The following is a 20,991-nucleotide window of genomic DNA, read 5'->3' as shown; positions in this document are numbered from 1 at the left end:
GCAAAGGGCTCAATGTAGGTCTTTAGAAGCGTGTCCTCCTCCTCTGTTTATATTCTACTTGGGTGAGAGATAGCCCTCATCCTCAAAACACATTTAACCTCTTAAACATTCGTTTCCCTTACAAGAAATACATACAGGAAAATATGAACGCACAAAGGTCACCAGTACACCGCATCTTGTGAATGTTAAGTCGAAATGCAATCATGGCCAGAATCACAATGGTGTGGGTAGGCCAGTAAGTAGTGGGCATGATGTCCTAGGCCTATCTCTATTATTCTTTTGTTTTTTTCAGTCAGAACACTGCCATCCACGCACATGCACAGCAGGAAGACTCTGTACATGAAATGCAAGGTTTGTATCTCCGTTGGAACAACTATGTGCAGTATTATTGGGCAGTTAATGAGGCTCCACAGCTCCTACTGAAGTATTAGCTTTGAAACTGAACTCCAGTCCCAGGAATGGTATCCATGATATTTGACAGTGAAGAGGGAGCAAGATAGGGGTAAAAAATGTGAAAGTGGTAAAAGTAATAATGAGGAAGTGTACAGAAACATTTAGATTTGAACTGGGGGAAATAAAGATTGACTTGGTATCAAAGCCCTCTTGCCCATAACTCAGCTTCAGCATAGAATATAAATATTCCATGGTGAACCCTTGTGACTTCGACAAGCACTTTCTCACCGAGAAGGTGGCAACAGCAAATGCAAACTTCTTGACTCAGAGTCAATAACCATTCTAAAAATGAGTATTAATGGATATTTGGTAGGATTAACCATAAATCATTTTACCCAATAAAATATGAATTAAATGACATTCCTAATATCCAACTTAAGCTTTATTTATTAACAATATACCATTACATAATGTCTTGTAACCATTTATACAATGCATATGCTTTTTAACAATGACAACCAGAGCCTTCCATAAATAAAATGGAAACAAATACTTCACTCATCCTAACATGGAATGTTTCTATTCTGATTTTATTGACCATTACATTTTTAATCTAAGGAGTTACTCACATCAGAAATTATAATTTGTTAAAACCAGAGATAAAACTGTACATAAAATTTGAATGCATACACTTCTTAAGCAGTCATTATTCTGTTATTCAATAAACCCAACATAACAGAACACTGACTAACTACTGTATAAATATACTGTACAATTAGCTAACTTATAAACTGCCCTTTCTATGAAAAGAAAAGGGCCATTGTGCTCCATCTGCGGGTGGCATTAGAGGTCTCGCACCTAATCCAGCAAGGCTTCCCCCCTCCCCCAAGCAAAAGAAATTTGGTCTGAAAACTAGTCTCACTTTTCATGCTCAAGATTATCATAATTTTTTTTATTCCCCACTATAGAAGTATCAACTTAGTTGCTGTTCTCAAATTCTCATAGCCACCTCACTTGGAAAAATACGCAGTGCATGGCTGCATGGTTCTTAGAACAAGTGCCTGTCACAATGTTATCATACATATAATTCAATAGATCTATAATCTTCAGGTGAGATGGCAAAAACCCATCATCATTTAGCTTAGTTCCCTTACACACACGAACAATAACGGTCACAGAGCACAATGGACAACTATTCTCATTGACATTTAGTACTTCACAATAGGAGACTACAATATTTCTTCGGAGGCAAAATCATACATTAGATTCAAGTCTGCTTTCCCACCTGACGAATTATTAGAAACTACTTTACAAACCTCAATTGCTCAAGGCAACTTGTAAAGAATTACACACAAACCACACTTCCAGGTGAAACTCAAAAGGGAGGAATCTATTGTTTTAAAGGTAGTTGATCAGAAGTGATAAAACTTTGTTCATGCAACACTATTAAGTGTATGCAATGGAAGCAATAGGAGACAATTATACCTTTCAGGGGAATGAGGAATTGTAACTTACTATGGGCAGACTCTAATAATACTCAAAAAGAAATATTTAAGACAGTATTCAACCTTGGTAAAATTAATTACAGAACCTCTCTATTATGCACAAATTACTGAAATCAAGACAAATTTATACAATTATTCTTGACAAAATTATCAAAATAAATACCAAAAATTCAGAGCCCTACTTCCATAAATAAAAATTTCTATGACATGGAGGTAAAAACGCAAGAGCAATGTCAGGGCTCCATACTATGAAGTGCTCATCAAACTTAAGTCTTGGTGTAAAGGTAGATGGCAACGATCAAGCCATACAGACCCAATACCTGCACAAAGAAAAATAGAAAGTTAAGTAGTACTTATCTACAATTTGTGATGTTAATTACAATGATGACCATGTAGCTATCATTACTATGTACTCTAGTCAGATGAATTCTTGCTTAGGCCAACTAAATCCTTACGAAAATGAAAACCTTTCCCTGTTTCCCCATGAAACACTTAAAAGTTGAGAAGCTGCCTCTGAGTTTTACCTCACACAGTCTTATAACTTTCTGTTGATTCTTGAAGACATAGTGCAATACCTTTCCTCTTTGTATAGGATTAAGAACTGTATAAATAAGATAATAATCTTTGACCAAATAACATGGATAAATCAGATTATCTTTAACTGTATGGGGGAATTCTGTGGATGTCATTCTGTTATCAGAGGTGAGATCCCTTATTCACCTCCACAAGAGTTTTACCAGTTATATATCTGCTGTAGGAAGGAGAGGCTATTACTAGTTTATTCGACCATTTTTTTCATGATGCTGCAGTTCTTCAGTCTGCATGACAGACCTCAACAACACAGCTTGAATGAATTGTATTTGGAGGCTTTAAATTACAGGAACATGTGATGTATGTGAACAGAGGTACCATAAACAAAAGTGAAACAGTGGGTATACATCCTGATAGGATGTGCACTTACTTTTCCTAAGGCAACTTCAAAAGGACTGAAACATACGGATAGAAATTTACAACACATACAATAGTGACAGTACAATGTACATATATGAGTTCGGAAAAATATTCACACCCGATAAGCACAAAAAGGGAGAAGCAACAAAGTCATCAGTTAATGAGGTTCATGCTCCAATTACAAATCTTATTTGTTAATCTATGCAAGTGGGCTCATGCCTTTGCTGTACTCCCATTTTTGTCTACTTAACAGGTGTGAATATTTTCTTAATCCATCTATGTTCATTTGTACTGTCACTAGCATACATACTGTACAATTCTACTTCCATGTATGAGTTCTTATTTCTATGGATCAGTTCTCTTGAAGGTGTTATGGAAAACTACTAGCAAAACATAAATAAGATCAGTTCTCTTGAAGGTGTTATGGAAAACTACTAGCAAAACCAGTCAGGATTTATCCATGTTTTAATGTTTTCTGTGGTACATCTGCCTGTACAGTATATGGAACTAGTGTTACTGTATTTCACTTACAGTATCACTTCACTCTATCCTGCCATCTGACTCCTAATATTCTTACATATACACTTTTCATTAAGGAACTTTATGGGTCCATGAGACAGAAATATCCACAATATCACCATATATACACACCCTGCAGGAATACTACTGAAATGAAGAAAAAATAAAAAAAGAAACTTACCTCAGCAAAGATAAGGATAAGGATCATGCCTACAAATAGACGAGGCTGCTGCGCAGTTCCCCTTACACCAGCATCACCCACAATACCAATAGCAAATCCAGCTGCCAGACCTGAGAGACCTACAGCCAAGCCAGCACCAAAGTGCACGAAGCCACTGAAACAGTCAGAAATTTTATATATTGTAAGGGTATGAATATTTAAAAACAAATACTTCAAATAAAATAATCCATATTACACAATGTTCACTCAGTTAATAAAAAAAAAAACCTGCATTTTATTAGTCTAACTTTCAGATTTCAATACTCAAGGGTTACACCAAACAAAAAGGAAAACACAATAGGCTGTCTTACAAATCACTGCAGAAAACCTTCAGACAATAAATGTAAACTAGAAAATTCAACGTCAGGTTTAGCAAGTCATAAAAGCATAGCATACACAGCACCATTCACCTTTTATTTACTATCATGAATGCATCAAAAATTTTATAATTAAAATAATTGTTCTAAAGAATTGTGGACCATATATACTCAATTTGGGGACACCTAGTTCTGTTTCACTACTGCAGTAGACATTGTCATCTGGGTGGTTTGACTGAGAAGTGAACCTTGCAGTTCTCTTCTTTTTGAATCTTGTAAAGTACAATAAAATCATTTAATCACAGGTTCAGTGTAGTACTCCTGGTTATTTTGAAAACAGTCCGAAGAGGTGAAAAGTGCTGAAACTAAATGTAAAGAGTGAAAGACTGAATTTATCTATCAAAGAAATTGCTATTTTTTCTGGGTCCAGGAATGCTATAAAAAGAGCAATCCTATAAATTCAAATAGGATAAGGAAAGCATTGCTCAGTTTAGTGATGAAGGAGGAAGGCACAGGGTCTAGCCCTACAATTTCATGCAACCTTATATTGATTTTATAACTGTAAAGTAAGATGTTAGAAAATTGGAGATTTAAATATTATTTTGCACCATGAAACATGAGAAATTTTCTTTCCAATCTATTATTTATATTACTGCTATATTGCCAGTTATTACATTTAAACAATTTATAGGCAAAATATGCAAAAATTTTTATGATCACCATGTTAGGACTGGGTTACGGATAATTCCCTTAAAAATCAGTAAAATTTTGTAAATTGAAAGTTTTCTCCCGAAAAACAATTTTCTAATAGTTTTGTTGGTGTTTTGAATGATTCTGGTCTTCACTGCATTTGCAGTTTGCAGAATTCTACAAACTATACCCTTGGAATTCAATAATCCAAACTCTAAATTATTCATGGAGTAGGTATTTAAGAGCAATTTAAGAAAACTCATGTAACTACCTTTGCAAATTAATATTAAGCAAGAGATTTTCAAACTGGGAATAAATCAATAGGATAAATTCTAGTACAGTATATCTGCATGATTTGCATTTCATGGTCAAAAAGGTTAACAGGGAATGGGGGAAGCCAGTCAGGTTAGGTTAGGATATGTTAGATGTGTCGTTGCTGAAATACTTTTTGTATTGTAGTTTAAGGGTTTCTCTAAAACTACTGCAACTGTATTTGTACTGATATTTTGCAGAAAATCTGTAGGCCTAGTTTGTCCAATTTTAAGCAAGACAGGAAGGGAAGTAACAGAAGCAAATGGTTGGCAAATGAAATCAAGATGAACACCATTCAAACCAAAATGAAACTAGAGGAAAAAAAATATTTATATGGAAAAACAATTATGAGTACACATTCATAATTACCCTCAACATACATACACCCATGATATAATCTCACTGTAGAAACCATGTTATGTAAAAAATGTATTATGGTTGCATTTTCTTTTTATTTACTTTCTAAGGATGCCATTTAACTCTGGACTCGTGATAGAATTTGCATGGTATCAGATTATCAACATTTTTAATTAAATGGATGGCCAACTCACATACACACACACTCTGTAACACTAATTTTAAATCCATAAAATCCTGTTGTATTACAGTATACTGTTTACATTTTATATGCAACATATACTTTAGGCCACCAGCTTCAACAGTCAAGTTTTGGGGACTTGGATATATTCATGGTTATTCTTTAACTTGGGACCTGTACACTTTAACCAGTTAACACATTGGGCCTGACTACAATTCCCAACAGGCAGGTAACCATGTGCATTGGTCAAAGGGTTAAAGAGAAATAAAAATAACCACAATTTTTGACAAAAAGAAAAGATTAAATAATACCTGTACAACAAAAAGCTTCTCAATTCTAAGTACCTTTCAATAAAACTCTGAAAGAAAAGGTCACCCTTTCCCTTTGCTTACCATGAAATTTTACAATTTAAGGCATGAAAAATATAATTTAAATTGCAGTATTACCTAATAAGCCAGCCTTGTGTATGAAACTGAGGTCAGACTATTTACACAAAAAGAGATGAGGGAACTTACTGATAGAGGGAATAGTTGTCTTCCAATTTTCCAGCTATCAAGACAGCCACCACAAGACCATAAATGGCAATGATACCAGCCATAACCACAGGAATGATACATTTCATAATCAATTCTGGTCGCATCACTGACATGGCTGCAATACCTACGCCTGACTTAGCTGTGCCATAAGCTGCTCCTAAGGCTGTAACAGAAAAAGTTCCAGTCAGTATCAACATGTTTTGTATTGCAATACCTATGAATATACAAAACAGAACAACAGCAAAACCCTTAAATAACTAGCCTGTTACAAAGAAAAAACACTGGTTTAGCTTTCAAATATTATACTGTACTGTGCACTTAACATGCTACAGCAATTTTATATATTTTTTCAGCTTAAAAAAAATCATACGGGGGTACATGCAATACCTTAAACTAACACATTATTGGGATTAAACATATTTCACATGTGACTGTAGAACAAACCAGACTACAGTTGGCTTCCCCAATTCGCGGGCTCATGATTCATGGACTCGCCTATTCATGGTATTTTTCAGAGAAATATTCAGTATTTTCATATCATTTTCGTGACTAAGTACACTTTCTATGATAAAACTTGAAATATTCAGGTATAAGCATTTTTAGAGGGCTTTTTGGTGTTTTGAACTATCAAAATCACATTTTTATAATAAAATAAAGTTTTATATATACTTACCAAGTAATTACATATAGTTTCCACTACAAACGGCAGCTTAGATTCAAAATTTCACAAGTAGCACTTCGATAGTTTGTGTAGGTGATCAGCCCACCCCACTCCGGGAATATTAGGAACGACTTAGCAGACAATCGCCATTTGTTTTATGCCTTATGCCCATAACAGGGGAGGGGGTGGGTTCTGATTCTGTAATTACCTGTACTTGGTATGTATATATAAAACTTTATCTTACTAAAAATGATAAAAATTTCATTTCTACATAAGTAACTTACGAAGCAATTACACAGCTGAATCCCACATACAGGTGAAGGGATACATGGACAGAGTTCTACTCCCAAACATTAAGTCATGTAATGAATTTGACAAAGAAAAGTTGCTAGCATTGAATACAATGCTTGTCGTTCCTTAACAGTTAAAAGAGCCTGCAATACAAAACTGCATCTGGTTGCTGCTCAACTTAACCTGTAGTGGCATGGTGGTAAAGCCGTGGAGCGCCTCTACTGAAGTGGGAGCTTTGCAGTCAAGGAGTACTCTGATGGCTACCAAAGCATCAGTGAAAGTTATGCAGCTAAGGAGTTATCCAATAGCTGGCAAAGCTTTAAAAGGTGCCCTTGGCCTGGGCGCAGTACCAATGCAAAAAACAACCAGAAACGCTCTCACCTACACTGAAATAACACCACAAACCATCCACAAAGTGGTGGGTGCTTCAGGTACTTTGTACCTCCTGGCTCCTAAAAACTCTATACCTTACTAGATGGTGAAGAGATAGTAAGAGAAAATCCTATGCTTCCTTCTGCCATGCCATGCCATGCCATGCCAGTCACTATCCGGTCTGGAGTTGGCGCCAGGCTAGCTGTAGTAGCTCGCGGATGCTGGTGCCAGACTGTAGCTGGCGGCAGGCGAGCCTGAAGCTCTGGACGCAGGGAGCTCGAGGATCTGGCAATAGACCAGAGCTGGTGCCAGAAGAGCTGGGCGCCAGGAGAGCTAGAAGCTCAGGGTGCTTGAAGCCCTATAACTGGGACCAGACTTGCAGTTGGCGCCAGGTGAGTAACTCAGGTTCACTCCTTAAGATAGTGAAACGTAGAAGACGATTTATACCTCCAGTAGGTTGATGCAGAATGGAAGTAAGGGACATAGGTGCCTGAAAGCTAAAGGAGTAGAGGCTGCTCTGATGTCCTTAGCTTTCACTTAAAAAGCAAAACATTCTCCTAATCTAAGACTGCCTTGGAAATAAAACCCATTTAGGATAAAGGACAATGCAATCTTAGTCAGAGGGTGAGCAAAGGCTAAGGATGACCCTCTTGATTATCAAGTCCTGCTCAGGTAATACCTAAAGAGCTCCAATTAGAGCTCATTCTTTCCCTTAGAGTTGTTGAGCGCTCCTGGGTGCTCGGAGCATGCACTGGCACCATGCTGTAGCTGGTGCCAAGTGAACCAGACGCCAGGCAAGTTAAGAATTCCGGAGTTGAACGGAGCTCCTGAAAGCCATGGATGTCAGTTACTTTCTGAGGGGGAAAGAACAGATCCAGGTCTTGGGTGGGACCTCATTCTTGGCTAAAAGTCCAAAGGAAAAAATGAGCCAACCACATCTCCTGCTTCCTAGCTTGGGCGTGTGTAAAGGGCTTGAGAGGTTGTGAGGAGATGAAAGATCCAGGTCTCTGTGCTTAAACCAGAGATAAGCATAGACTGGTACTCTTCAAGGAAAGTGAGAGATTCTAGATCTTCTCAGAAACAAAGATGCAATCTGCAGCAGGGTCAGAGATGTCTTAGAAGAAGAGATGTAGAGTCCAAGGCACCAGCTTTGGAAGACCACCCCTAAGTCTGGAGGATGGAGCAAGAGGGTGACTACTGAATCTTGTAATAGCCTCTGCCACACTAGAAGACTCTTTGGAAGACAGTCCTCCAGACAGTCTGGAACCTGTCTGGGTAAGAGCGGACCACCGTTGGTGGTATCTCTGAAGCTAGGTTGTCTGAGGAGATACAGTATTGGGGAAGGATCTTGGAGAGTCCACCAGCAAACGCAGCAGGTTCGGGAACTGTATACATGGGCCAGAATGGGGCTAAGAGTGTCATGTAGCAAGAAAAAGAGCCTAACACAGTTTAGCGCTTTCTCGACCATACTGTTGCCCATGCTGTAAGAATGGAACTGGAGTAAGGTGAAGATTTGTTGAAGTGGCAAACAGGTCCAAAGTTGGCTTGCCCCATAAAATCATCAGATCCCCACAACCCATGGGATCGAAAACCCACTGATGGGAAGGATATGCTTCTGACGGCCCAGTACATCCTTCGAAACTAAGTTCTCTGAATAAAAACGAGACTAGAAGACTTGACTGATCTGTCAACAGAGGGAGAACTGCTGTTTGGTCCAGAGGGAATGCTGGATCCAGCTTCCCAGCTTAAGTAAATGCGTTAGGACTAGGGTCTCATCCAAATGGACTACCACGGTCTAGATGTTAGCTAGGGTTGAGCAGTACTGGGGCCATAAGAGAATCGCTTTAACTCTTTAATGTAGAAGTGAAGGTTCCGTTCTTCTTGGGGACCGAGTCCCGGAAAACTTCCCAGTTCCTCAAGCAGGCTCCCCTAACCTAGATCTAAGGCGCTGAGAAGAATACTAGAACTAGGCTCAGCAGAAGAAGGGATTCCTTTTCACAATATGTTTGGACAGCCACTACTGAAGGTCCGACTAAAAACCTGGGCTAAGAGAAAACAGTGTCCGACTGTGTTTCCCTGTCCCTACTAAGATTGTTGTCAGGAACCTTCAAGACCCTTTCTTTGAAGGTAATGAAGAAGTCAGTCAACATGTAAAGACTGAGGTTATGCCCAAAAAAAGGGAAGTCAAAAGCAGGAAGAGTGAGGACTCAGGAAAGGGCCTGAAGTGTCACTGAGAGGCTGAAGTACAGGCCCCCCTGATTGGAAAGCCATCCCAAAAGACGGAACAAAAAGTTCTCTGGCATCTGGACGGGGATAGGAAGAATGCTTCCTGCATATCCACGCTCCCATCCAATCATCCTGGGGAATGGATGTTAGAACTGTCTGGTTCGTCTCCCTTTTGAATTGATCTACTGTCTAAGAGAGAAAAGAGGAACTGTGGCCATGCAGCTCAGCATCAGGAGCAGAGTAACAGGAAATAGTGTCAAGTGCTCCAAAACTGGTGTAGGCACGGCATCGTTTGGGAGCGATGGTCCGTTGCGACTGTGTGATTCCTCACAGTGTAAGAGAACAACAGAGATCTACAGAATACAGAGACAAGAGCGGAAATTCTAAAAACTAAAACTGTCCATGTCTGCATATAACAAGACACGGAAACAATCTGAGGCAATGACTCCTGGTAAACATTTGGGAGTGTCTGTCTTCTTAGCCAGAGCTCCTGCTTGGAAAAGAAATGGCGCCTGGCGAATGGGGCCTGGTGCTGGCACTAGACTGGTGCTCAAGAAAAAACAAGTGTTCTCAGGAAAAAAACCAACACCAAGACTAAAAGAGGGCTGAGCCTCTGGCACTGGGTGCTCTGACACTGGACATTAGGGCACTAGAGGCTCGGTGGACGGTGTAACAGGCCCAAAAAATCACTAAATTGGTGCTGAATCAGCTCCAACAAAGGAACATAGGTATGGATGAAACCGATGTAGCAAACCGAAGAGGTGGTGTTTGCCGTCCTGAGTGTGTTGTTTGATGACTGACAACTATTGCCAAATGGACAGTGGACAAACGGACATAGGTGGATACTCGGACACAGATGGATGCGCATATCTGGACACTCGGACACTGAGAGCTTGGATACTGGTCACTCGGCCACTGTGCACTCGAACACTAGACACTCAGAGGCCACTATTCACTTGGACACTAACTTGCGTTCTCGGAGCTTGGGCACTCGGAACTGACACTGTCCAGATTGGAGGAGCCTTGGCATCAATTACTGGAGCACAACAACTAGGAGATATGCCTCTTTAATGGCCAAGATAAACAAGAAAAGCGCCATTGGTGCCAGTAGTCTACAATGGAAACTGTAAATATCTACACTGGGACCCCAAAATTACAGGGGAAAAAAAAAAAAAAAGCCCATCCCTATAGACACCTTTTCAATGGCTGTCCATCAAGGCCTAAGGGCAACAGGGTCGACTAAAGGGCAGCAAACCCCCTCGGACTCCCATGGGCTCCTCCCTGGTGCATGAAGTCTGACAGGGACTGGGTTTATGGGGGGAAGGTGCCATACCTTATGTGCAAATGTTGTGAGAGGATGCCCCACTGTGAAGTCTACCTAGATCCAGCACTTATATACTACTTGATTGCTGCCTTGCAGAAGGAAAAATGTAAGAGAGGGAGAGAGCTAATCGCTTACCCATTCAACCTCCAGCCTCATGGCATCTGAGTACATAAGCAATATGCTTTATTTATCATAAAGAAGTTTGGAAATTACACTTGTTGAGTAGCCACCACAGTCCTGTGAGAGTGTCAAAAACTGGCTATAAATATGATAAAGGTGGTGTGGTGCTGCCAAACAGCTGCCTTCATTACCAGTGAATCAAGAGTGTTCTCCAAACTCCAAGGGAGTTCTCGCCCAGGCTGGACAACTCTATCCCCCTCACAGGGAAAACTGCATGTCTGCATGACTGCTTCCTGAGACCAAAAAAAGGGTGGTGTCTATGTTCTGGGCACCACCAAGTTGTGCCTGCTGCTATCAGAGACCCCAGAATCATAGCCCAAGATGTTAGGTTCTCATTAAATAGTGCTGCAGAGCCTGCACTGGGCACTAAAGCATCTCATCCAGCTCACTGCTAACAAATTCTCAGGGGGAGGATGCCAAGATACTCTCGAGTCTTGTTAGAAATTGATGGGTTCTGAGTTTGTTACAAACTTATGAACAAGAACCTGAAGAATGCCCAACCCCCCAAGAGTCAGTTAAAATACAAAAGGCTGTGCAACTCATCAATATGCTACAAGGCTAAGGTAAGCATAATGTACAACGTGAGATCTTGATCTGAAGCCTGAGTTTGGCTGTGGATAGGCCTAGTTCCATCCCATGCCTGGGCAAGAGCTCCAACTTGTGGCAGGTTTGTCACAATCCCTAAGTCGCAACATCTTGTGAAAAGGTTGCCCAATTCTGGAGCAACTCTCTCCAGGGATGCCAGACCTAGCCAATCTATCAGGTAACGCAACACATGTATACCTTGCAAAATGAGCCTGTGCTGACACCAGCATGAACACTTACTTGAACATTGGAGGGCTGTTGCCAATCTGAAGCATTAGGCTTTGAACTGGTATACAGTCTCGTTGCAAGCATCAGTCTTGAAAGGTAGTCAGTAACTACCCCAAAGGACACACGAGTACCAAGTGCTCCACCTAGTCTCCACTACATTGCCCAATCTCCTGACAAGCATTCCCCTACTAGTGACAGCAGGAGAGGGGAACTGCCAACCCTTACCTCTCTCTCTCTCTAGCTGGAGGTGAGGGGAATGCTGACAGGGTTGGGAAAGCTCCTGGGTCTTGCTAGACGATGAAGTCTTGGTTCTTTGTCTGTTTCAAGGAGAGGGGCCCCCTTCTGCCAACAGACAGAGAAAACAAGGACACACTCAGAAAGTTTGGGCACAGTTCCCTTTGTCACCTCAGAGGACTCAAAAGGAGACCATACAGTGAACAGGAGTGACTTGACTTTCAGAACACCTCGTCTCCACCACTGCCACAACTTTACTCTTTAGAGAGCAAAACTTGGAATCTATGAAACCTTCTGATCCACAATCCAGACAGTTAACCTGATCCAACATTCAAGGAGCAAGCAGCAACCACAGCATTCAGAATAACTACCTTGCCTCCTTAATGCAGCTACAGTATGCTCTATAAATGAGATGGGATTGAAAATAGGGCAGTGGATGAGTCATTTCCCACTATTAGAAGCTCGCTTACAAGCATAGACAGCTCAACTGAAGCAAAGATATCTAAGTCCTTCAGTCTTAGGGTAAAGCAACAGCCTTTCACAGTGGAGACTAAGAGGATTCTTGCTTGTCTCACTGAAGGTGGATAGGGAAGTCTGCAATCCACCAAACAGAAGCACCAACCTTAGAGACCCTATCTACAACACCATTCACACAAAGATGGACCAATATCCCTACTACCTATTAGAAAAGGATTTTTTATGTAACCCAACATCTTTGCAGTACTACAAAGTTATCCATTATCTTGCTGGAGCTTTGAGGTAACACGCAAGCACGCAGTTGAAAGGGCTATACCTCCCAATGATACCTCCTAACAGTGGAAGAGTGGGCCACAGGGGAATCTCTCTGAGTGCCTTGACCAAGAGAGCCAGCAGATTAGGGAAACCACTTGGCAAGGGGGACAATGAGGAGCTACCAGGGTGATCACTTGGCAAATCAAATATAATAATGAAATAAATTGGCAGGAGCATAAAAAAATGTCCTCACTCCACGGCGACCGAAGGAAAAAAAAGCTTGGAACAGGCAGAGGAGTAGGATTTCCCCCACTCACCCTCCTACCAACAGTCACTTACCTTTACAAAGTTCCAACAACAGATTCCAGTTCATTTTGAAGCATTCACTTGCATAACAGGGGATGTTTTGTATTTCCATAAGAACATACGATCAACCATCTGCCCCAGTGTCAGCCACAATTCATCTTTCTGAGTTTTCAAATCATATTTCAAATGATCTCTCTGCACTTTAATCATCATAACACACACACAGCTAATCCATTTTACTTTTTGCAGGTTTTCACTTTTCACGCATGTATAGTACATTAGAAAACTTAAAGATGATACCCAGGCACTATCCTTCTTCCCTGCTAGGCACAAATAGCATACTCTCAAGGAATGGCATTCATATTCATATTTAGCCTTCACCAAGAAGTAGTCACTCAATTTCAATCACAGAGCAGTTTGTTAAGCATTATATGCAGGGGCAAAAAGCAGACATATCCAATAGCCACCACTATTTACCACAAACGAGTAACAATACGGTACCTCCTTTTCTTTGATAATTATGGATTTTCTTGTGCCTATATATACCTTGGGACTGATGAGTAAAAACAATTTTGAATAGCTCTGACTTGACAAACTTTTGATTATGCAGCACTGATATAAAAAAACTGACTAACTAGAATACCTTTCAACAAATGTTCAGTCACTTTGCAGTCTCGGTTCCAAAAGCGCTGGTTATGTGCATTACTATACACAGGCCATTGATACTCCTGGGGATGTTAAATGCAATTTTCTCGGTAGGCATAGCCCATACAGTATAATTATATTTCAAATGACTAGATCTACACTAACATAAGGTTAACAGTTACTTATGAATATGGCAAATGTAGCAGGTAGGGAGGATGCTGCACCTTGGGCTGAGTAGGATTAGATTCAGAAAGGTTAGGTTATGGGGAAATTTGTATTTCACTTGTTTCTGAACCCCCCTTGCTCAAGAACCTATATTTCCCCCTGTAAGCTAGGCTAGTTCTCCATACTGTACACTATAAAATGGTTTCTCAAATGGGAGAGAATGTGATGTCATTTTTGTTGTATAAAAAGCATTTTTGTTCAGGGTTTCCTAAAGATCGGGTAATTCATAATGCCAAAGCAGCTTACTTCCAACATTAAAGTCTATTAAAGTCTTAAAAAAAATCAATAAAATCGCATCAGCTAAGCCACTGGAAAAACCACATTTCACAATTGTTCACACCAATGATAATGAAATTTTAGTCCTCAGTCAGGACGAATCCCTGTAAATACCACTGGTATGGGTAGGGGGTAAGCCCAGATGAGACAGGAACCCCATACACATGGACGAGTTAGAAGCTGCCAAATATGAAGGCTACTTTAAGTGAATTTTGAAGGCCGCCTTTTTGGGGCTCCAGTGGTCACTCCAGTGGGACCCACTTGTCAAACCTAAATGTTCATGGTTAGTTTTGTCCTCTACATCATATCTGTTTTTAAATATAAAGGTCTTAAATTTTTTGAAGACAGTGCAGTGAGGGGTCAGGGCTACCGTAGTAGCCTAGGCATTTCTGAGGGAATAAAACCTAATCAGATTTCCCTTTACCTAACCTAACCTCAAACAGCCTTGGACCCCCCTCAATGCAGAGTTAGGGGGTCGAGAATTACTTTGGGGGGCCCCTCTTCCCAGCTAAGTTAGGACATGGCATCCAAGTTAGGTTGGGTAAAGGTAAGTCTATGTTTTATTCCCTCTGAAATGCCTAGTGTGTTCTGAATGTTTATCATTCATTCTGGTAGGCATTCAGCAGGCTAAGCTTAGTTTTAGAGGAACTGATCCCCCTTACATCACACAATTATGAAGACCGCACTGGGAAACCGGCACTTTCTAGGTGAAGTGGAAGTGGAATTAAGATTCAGGCCAAAGGCCAAGCGCTGGGAGCTATAAGGTTATTCAGCGCTGAAATTAAAATAAAGTTGTTAGCAAAGGGTGGAAAGTCAGATGGAAGAAAGAATTGAATGGAGGTATGGTAACCAGAGATTTCTAGGTGGGGAAAACACTGAAAGTGAAATATAAGGAAGTATTCTAACATCTTAACAGCCTACTTCTGCAAGTTCTGATTGTGAAAAAGGCAAGGTTCAGGGTAGTTGGCAATATGATGGATCTGGGATTGCCTATACTGTATTTCCTTTACACTACCTCCAAATTAAAAAAAAAGTCAGGAAGAGTTAGGGGGGTCAGAGCTACTGTGAGCTTAGTAGGCATTTCAGAAGAAATATAACCAACTAGACTTACATTTACCTAACCTAATCTTGGATGCCATATCGAAATCTGGCTGGGGGGGGAGGGGGGGGCTTTGCCCTACTCTGCACACTACCCAGTTTTTCTTGTAGTAAGATTGGGCCTGACTTCAAATGATTTTTTCAGGTCAAAGTGGATCTCACCTAAAACTTTGTTGCATCAGGGTTCCATCAATCTAGATTAACCTACGCTACTAAAATTTATATTTTCAGTGGCATATATTCTGCACTCAGTCAGCCAAACTTCTTGTGAATTTTGCAAGCAATTTTAAGTAAGTATTGTAAGTTTTTATTTTCTATTCTTCATATCAATTTATGGAAATGTAAAGGAGACAGCCACACAAAGATATCATCTATTAATAAAATTTCTTAACTGAAGAATCTAGAAAAGGGTGTATACAATGCAGTTACGGTGAGATATTTCAGAAATTTACCATCTACAGTACTGTTAATGTTTTCATTTTCATCCAAGAGGGCCTGGTACTCAACACAACACCCAGCACAGCTTTTGACATGCTTAGTACCAGCCCCTCAGGTTGAAGATAAAAACAAAAGATGGTGAATTTATAATCTCGGTAAATTTTCCCAAATTATCTCACCTGTGATCTAATATATAGCCCACACCATTTTCTATAATGTTTAACAAAAAAATATAATAAAGTTAAAGGTTCCTTGGTTTCAGTTCCCAAGTACCTTATGGAGCTCAGGGAAACATCAGCCAAGTTCCCCCAACCCCCTGCCACACGCTCCCACACTGCACCAGTAACATAGTGATACGGGTGGAATACCAACACACTAACCGCTAAGCCAGCATCCATCTGCTGTACATTTATGTACCCATTTGGACTAACTTGATCTGTGTCCTATTAGGCTTAAGCCTTGGTTTATGTGTGGACCATGTACTTTTTGTCAACCATACCTTGGGCATGTGAAGTTCTAATGTAGCTTACATCATTTGTCCTGCTTAGTACATCCAATTTCCTGGCATTATATATATATATATATAAATACATATATATATATGTATATAATATATATATATAAATTATATATATATATATATAATATATATATATATATATATATATATATAAAGTTTTATGACGGGGTTCCGTTCTTAAACGAAAAGCGTCGTAACCGAAAAATCGTCGTAAGCGGAACATCGAAAATCGTCAAAATCATAAGAAAACCTTACTTTTAATGCTCTGGGTGCATTGAAAACGATGTAAACTATTATTATTGAGTTTTACATAAAAAAAACCTTCAAATTATGATTATTCTGCCATTTTGGGGCCATATTTCTTCCGTCAGATCGGCGACGACGCCGTAACCCTGGAACATATGCGGAAATAATTTCTGATGAATATATTTGAAAAGCGCCGTAACCTCGAACGTCGAAGCCGGAACTGTCGAAACAGGGGACTGCCTTATATATATATATATATATATATATATATATATATATATATATATATATATATATATATATATATATATATATATATATATATATATATATATATATAATATATATATATATATATATATATATATATATAAGCAAATCCCACAGGATTTGCTTATACACTGAAGTCACGTGCATCTACTGTGACTTTTAAGCATACTGTATATATATGAAGACAAGGCTACATATCAAGATATAAACCTGAACTTTTATACTGCCAACAACTCTACATAGGAGTTTTTATGCCAAGCTCACACAAAACTCTATAGCAAATTTACTGATGTAGATTATCTACTGTTGTTCATGTTATATAACATTTATTCCCGCGGGGCTGGTACTACATACAGTAACTATGAGAGTGGTTATGATATCAAATTAAAAATTTACACAATTCTGAAACCAGTACACTAAAAGTACCCGCTAGGCTTGGCCAATGGCCATACAGGCCAATGACCCACTAGGCTAGAGAAGCTGTGATATGCAGTCAGGTAGAAAATTGTAGTGTAGGCTTTACTGAATATTGAAGTCACTCTGATTTCTTCTCTAGAACCCCAATTTTAAGGCAGAATGGCCAAGTTGCTTCACAGCCTTTAAAATGACCCAGCGGGCACGGTGGCCCTTAACATGCATAGCCTAGGCTGTGCTCGTGGCCCCCACCCCCACAGGCAGAATATTCCAACGACAGCCTCGCCTACAAAACGGCACTCAACTCTGGCTTGGAAAATGTAGTGGGGCCTGAAACGTCCAGAAGTGACAGCGGTGGCGAAACATCCCTGAGCTGCACCGCACAAGAAACTTCCCCGAAAACCAGACTTGGCCCCTATACCTAGGCTAGGTCCTGAGGGACACAGGGCGAGCGCCCAAAATAAAAAGAAGGAGAAAAGGGGCCTCTCATGAAAACGAGAGCAGAGAGAGGCTGAAAAGGGCCGAAAGCGGTTTTCCAAAGAGAGAAACAACATTTTGAGGGGCAATCAATAGGCTGAGCTGACGCCTGCTGCTGCCTGCTGCTGCTGCTGCTGCCATGGTCTGCACCGCAAGCTGACACTGGTGAGGAGGCGAATAAAGTGGGAAGGAAAAATGCGACTTACCGCTGAAGACCATGGCTGAAGTGGCGCCCATCACTCCGAAGAAGGGGGAGTAGAGAGGATTCTCTTCTGTGCCGGACATCTTGACGGAATTACTGTATTTGTTGTTCCTCGCTCACAGAAACAAGAGCACTTCTACCTCTGGTGATGACTCCGGCGCAAGTGCGGAGAGACGTCAGTCCCGTGATAGCAAAGCTGTATCCAGTCTCGTGATTGGCTCAAATGATAACATTTCTCCTCTTTAGTCCAATCACAGCTAGGGCTTGTATACCGCTTGGGCTTTTGGGTGTGACTTTTCTAACCATTGTTGCTATTGGTTAGAGTTCACCAATCACCGCCTCCTTAACATCAAAGCCCTAGAATCATATGATCGATTGTGTTTATCATCGGGTCATTTTATAAAGAAACAAAATATTTAAAATAAAGTATTTAACTAAGATAATTCAATAACAATGAAATCCTGAGCTCATTAAAATTAATACCTAACTATAACTGTGAATCATGGAACAAATATATACGATAAGGGAATGTAGGTGAACCAATGCGAAAAATGTATACCCTATGTAGTCTTCCTAATAAAACTTTGTGATTATGTGCAAATTTATTCGTTTCACTACCATAATTAAGACTGCAATAAAAATTTGGCAAGTTTCTGGTAAGCTGTGTGAGATATAAGTTTCAGAATACGAAATGTTGGCACCAGTACTTTAACATTATAGAATAAATCAGTGTTGAAAACTAACATAATTGGTCTTCGTAGATGATTATTTTGAGTTTATATTTTTATGTTTGTGTTCTATTTCATTGTAATTCCCATTAAAAACAAAAAAATATGTAACTGATCATCTGATTCGCCAAAGATGAATATATATTTCATTAAATTTCAAACTTTCTTCTAAGACATCTTTTTGACCACGGGATGTCAAGATCTAAATAGAAAAAAAAAATATGCTTTTTTTTTTTATAAATGTTCACTGTATTAAAGTAACAGACAAAAACACCAAAATAATATGGAACCTCGGATTGATAAAAAAAATGCAGTTTGAAAGCAATCAAGGGCCAATTCTTATCAAGGACACATAATAGTCACATGGGTCACGTGCATAAGAGAGAGTAGAACCCGACCGGGAATCAATTAGTGTATTATAACACCAGTGATTTACTGTATTGTTCCATCTTATAAAGTCAACATATTTGGATGGAAATGGTAAAAATACGATAAATGGAGTGCTCTCGAGTGTTTAAGGACCTTAAATAAGCAAAAAAGGCACTATTTCATAGGTAACTGTGTTGATTAACAATATAGCAAGTGAATCCGTCGTTTTCTTTTAATTATTAGATAATAAACGATTGTTCCCGGTAAGCGCGAATAAAATAATGCAAATACTGAAGAGTAAATTTGCAGCAGATAATTCCTTTAGGTCAATCAAAGAACTGTCAGTTCATACTATATATACATACATACACACACACACACATATATATATATATATATATATATATATATATATATATATATATATATATATATAATATATATATATATATATATATATATATATATATATATATATATATATATATATATATATATATATATATATATATATATATATATATATATAATATCACATAATGTATTATGAATTTTTTGTCACATACATTGTGATGTTTTTTATATTTACAAATATTGAGGCACAAACATCGTTTAATATCCAATTCCCTATGCCTAGCGAATAACTTACACCCAAGGGGAACTATAATTGATGAGCACTTCGTCAGCAGTGGGATACGAAGCACTTGAAAGCTATAATTCCTCTTGAGTGTTATCTATTCCCGAGGTATAATAAACTGGATATCAAGCGATGTTTGTGGCATAATATTTGTGAAATTATATATATATGTATGTGTAACTGAATCACGAAAATATGGAACGTGATGAATATATAAATAAAGATAAAATCCACGAAGGAAACGGAAACACTGGAGTGCTGCGAGGCCTTTCGACACTTACGTTCTTTTCTTAGCAGACTGAGGAAATAAAAAAGTAAGTTTACAAAGAAATCTCATATAAATGACAGCTGATGATTACAAAGGAAACATATGTACCTGGAATCCAACACAATTGAAGAATTAGTGGAACTGCCAAAACAGGGTTAAATATTTAAGAGGTTTTACAAAAGATTAGGATCAACCGTTCAGAAGCAGGGACAGAACAATTAAAAGATTATACAGGGTCGTGACTGACCACCCAAAAAATATTAGTACAACAAAATAATTCTCTATTTTGTAAACAATAATCATTTTTGCAAGATGAACATTTATACAAATAAAAATTATATTAAACATACGGATACATAGAAAATATATATCAAGTAACTAGCTTGTAATTAAGTCAGTGATATTATCTTTTAGGTCATTCTTGAACATTTTCCTAATACAGGGGTCCAAATAATACATGCCAGGGCTAAGGTTAAAATTACAGCTGGAAGTAAGCTGGATAATAGCGGACTCCAATAGATTTCTTGAAGAGAAATCTTTCGATCTGGCAATCACTGAACTTTCAGTCCAACTTATCCTGTGAGAGTTTTGACTGAATACTTATGTTGCTTAGTATGTTGCATCTAAATCTTTGCTAGATTGGCCAATATAAAAGAGGGGCAGTCCAAACATGGAATTTTATATATTATGCTGTTGTTTTCTTTAGGGCTATTTTTTATTAACATTCTTTTGAGTGTGTTATTATAAGAAAAAACGAGGTTGACATTAAAAGGTTTTAACAATGATTTTATGTTATACATAATGAGGGCCACGTTTTCTTTTGCTATCCTGTTTCCTCTTTTGAACTGCGTAGTCACTTGGAAAATCCAGGTCTCTTTCGACTGCACATTCGACCAGAATTCAACTCAGGTTCCTGAAGAAGTGCCTGTCTGAACAAGTGCTCCCCAAATCCTTGCTACCACGCCGTTTAAGAAAAAGTATACCTTAGTTTTACCAGACCACTGAGCTGATTAACAGCTCTCCTAGGGCTGGCCCGAAGGATTAGACGTATTTTACGT

General features: G+C 39.0%; 1 protein-coding gene across 1 annotated transcript; it reads right to left on the bottom strand.

Annotated features, from left to right (window-relative positions):
* Nucleotides 1-822: 822 nt before the first annotated feature.
* LOC136837307 (V-type proton ATPase 16 kDa proteolipid subunit c) lies at nt 823-18,241 on the bottom strand. The gene is made up of 4 exons (XM_067102049.1): nt 17,936-18,241; nt 5,961-6,144; nt 3,550-3,703; nt 823-2,218 (listed from the first exon to the last, which is right to left on the bottom strand). The coding sequence occupies exons 1-4, from the start codon at nt 18,012-18,014 to the stop codon at nt 2,165-2,167; spliced, it is 471 nt and encodes a 156-aa protein (XP_066958150.1). The 5' UTR covers nt 18,015-18,241; the 3' UTR covers nt 823-2,164.
* Nucleotides 18,242-20,991: the final 2,750 nt, after the last annotated feature.

The sequence above is a fragment of the Macrobrachium rosenbergii genome, chromosome 58 (assembly GCF_040412425.1).
Source record: "Macrobrachium rosenbergii isolate ZJJX-2024 chromosome 58, ASM4041242v1, whole genome shotgun sequence".
NCBI classification, from domain to species: Eukaryota; Metazoa; Arthropoda; class Malacostraca; order Decapoda; family Palaemonidae; genus Macrobrachium; species Macrobrachium rosenbergii.
Note: the sequence above shows the minus strand (reverse complement) of the source record. Positions and strands in the feature narration are given on the sequence as shown.

What these genes read in the sequence shown, in the direction of transcription:
- LOC136837307 (XM_067102049.1), bottom strand. Translation starts at nt 18,014, where the DNA reads ATGTCCGGCACAGAAGAGAATCCTCTCTACTCCCCCTTCTTCGGAGTG. An exon ending in TTCAGCCATGGTCTTCAGCG is followed by an intron (nt 6,145 to 17,935) that starts GTAAGTCGCATT and finishes TTTCTGTTACAG; the next exon opens with CCTTAGGAGCAGCTTATGGC. An exon ending in TTATCCTTATCTTTGCTGAG is followed by an intron (nt 2,219 to 3,549) that starts GTAAGTTTCTTT and finishes TTCTTTGTGCAG; the next exon opens with GTATTGGGTCTGTATGGCTT.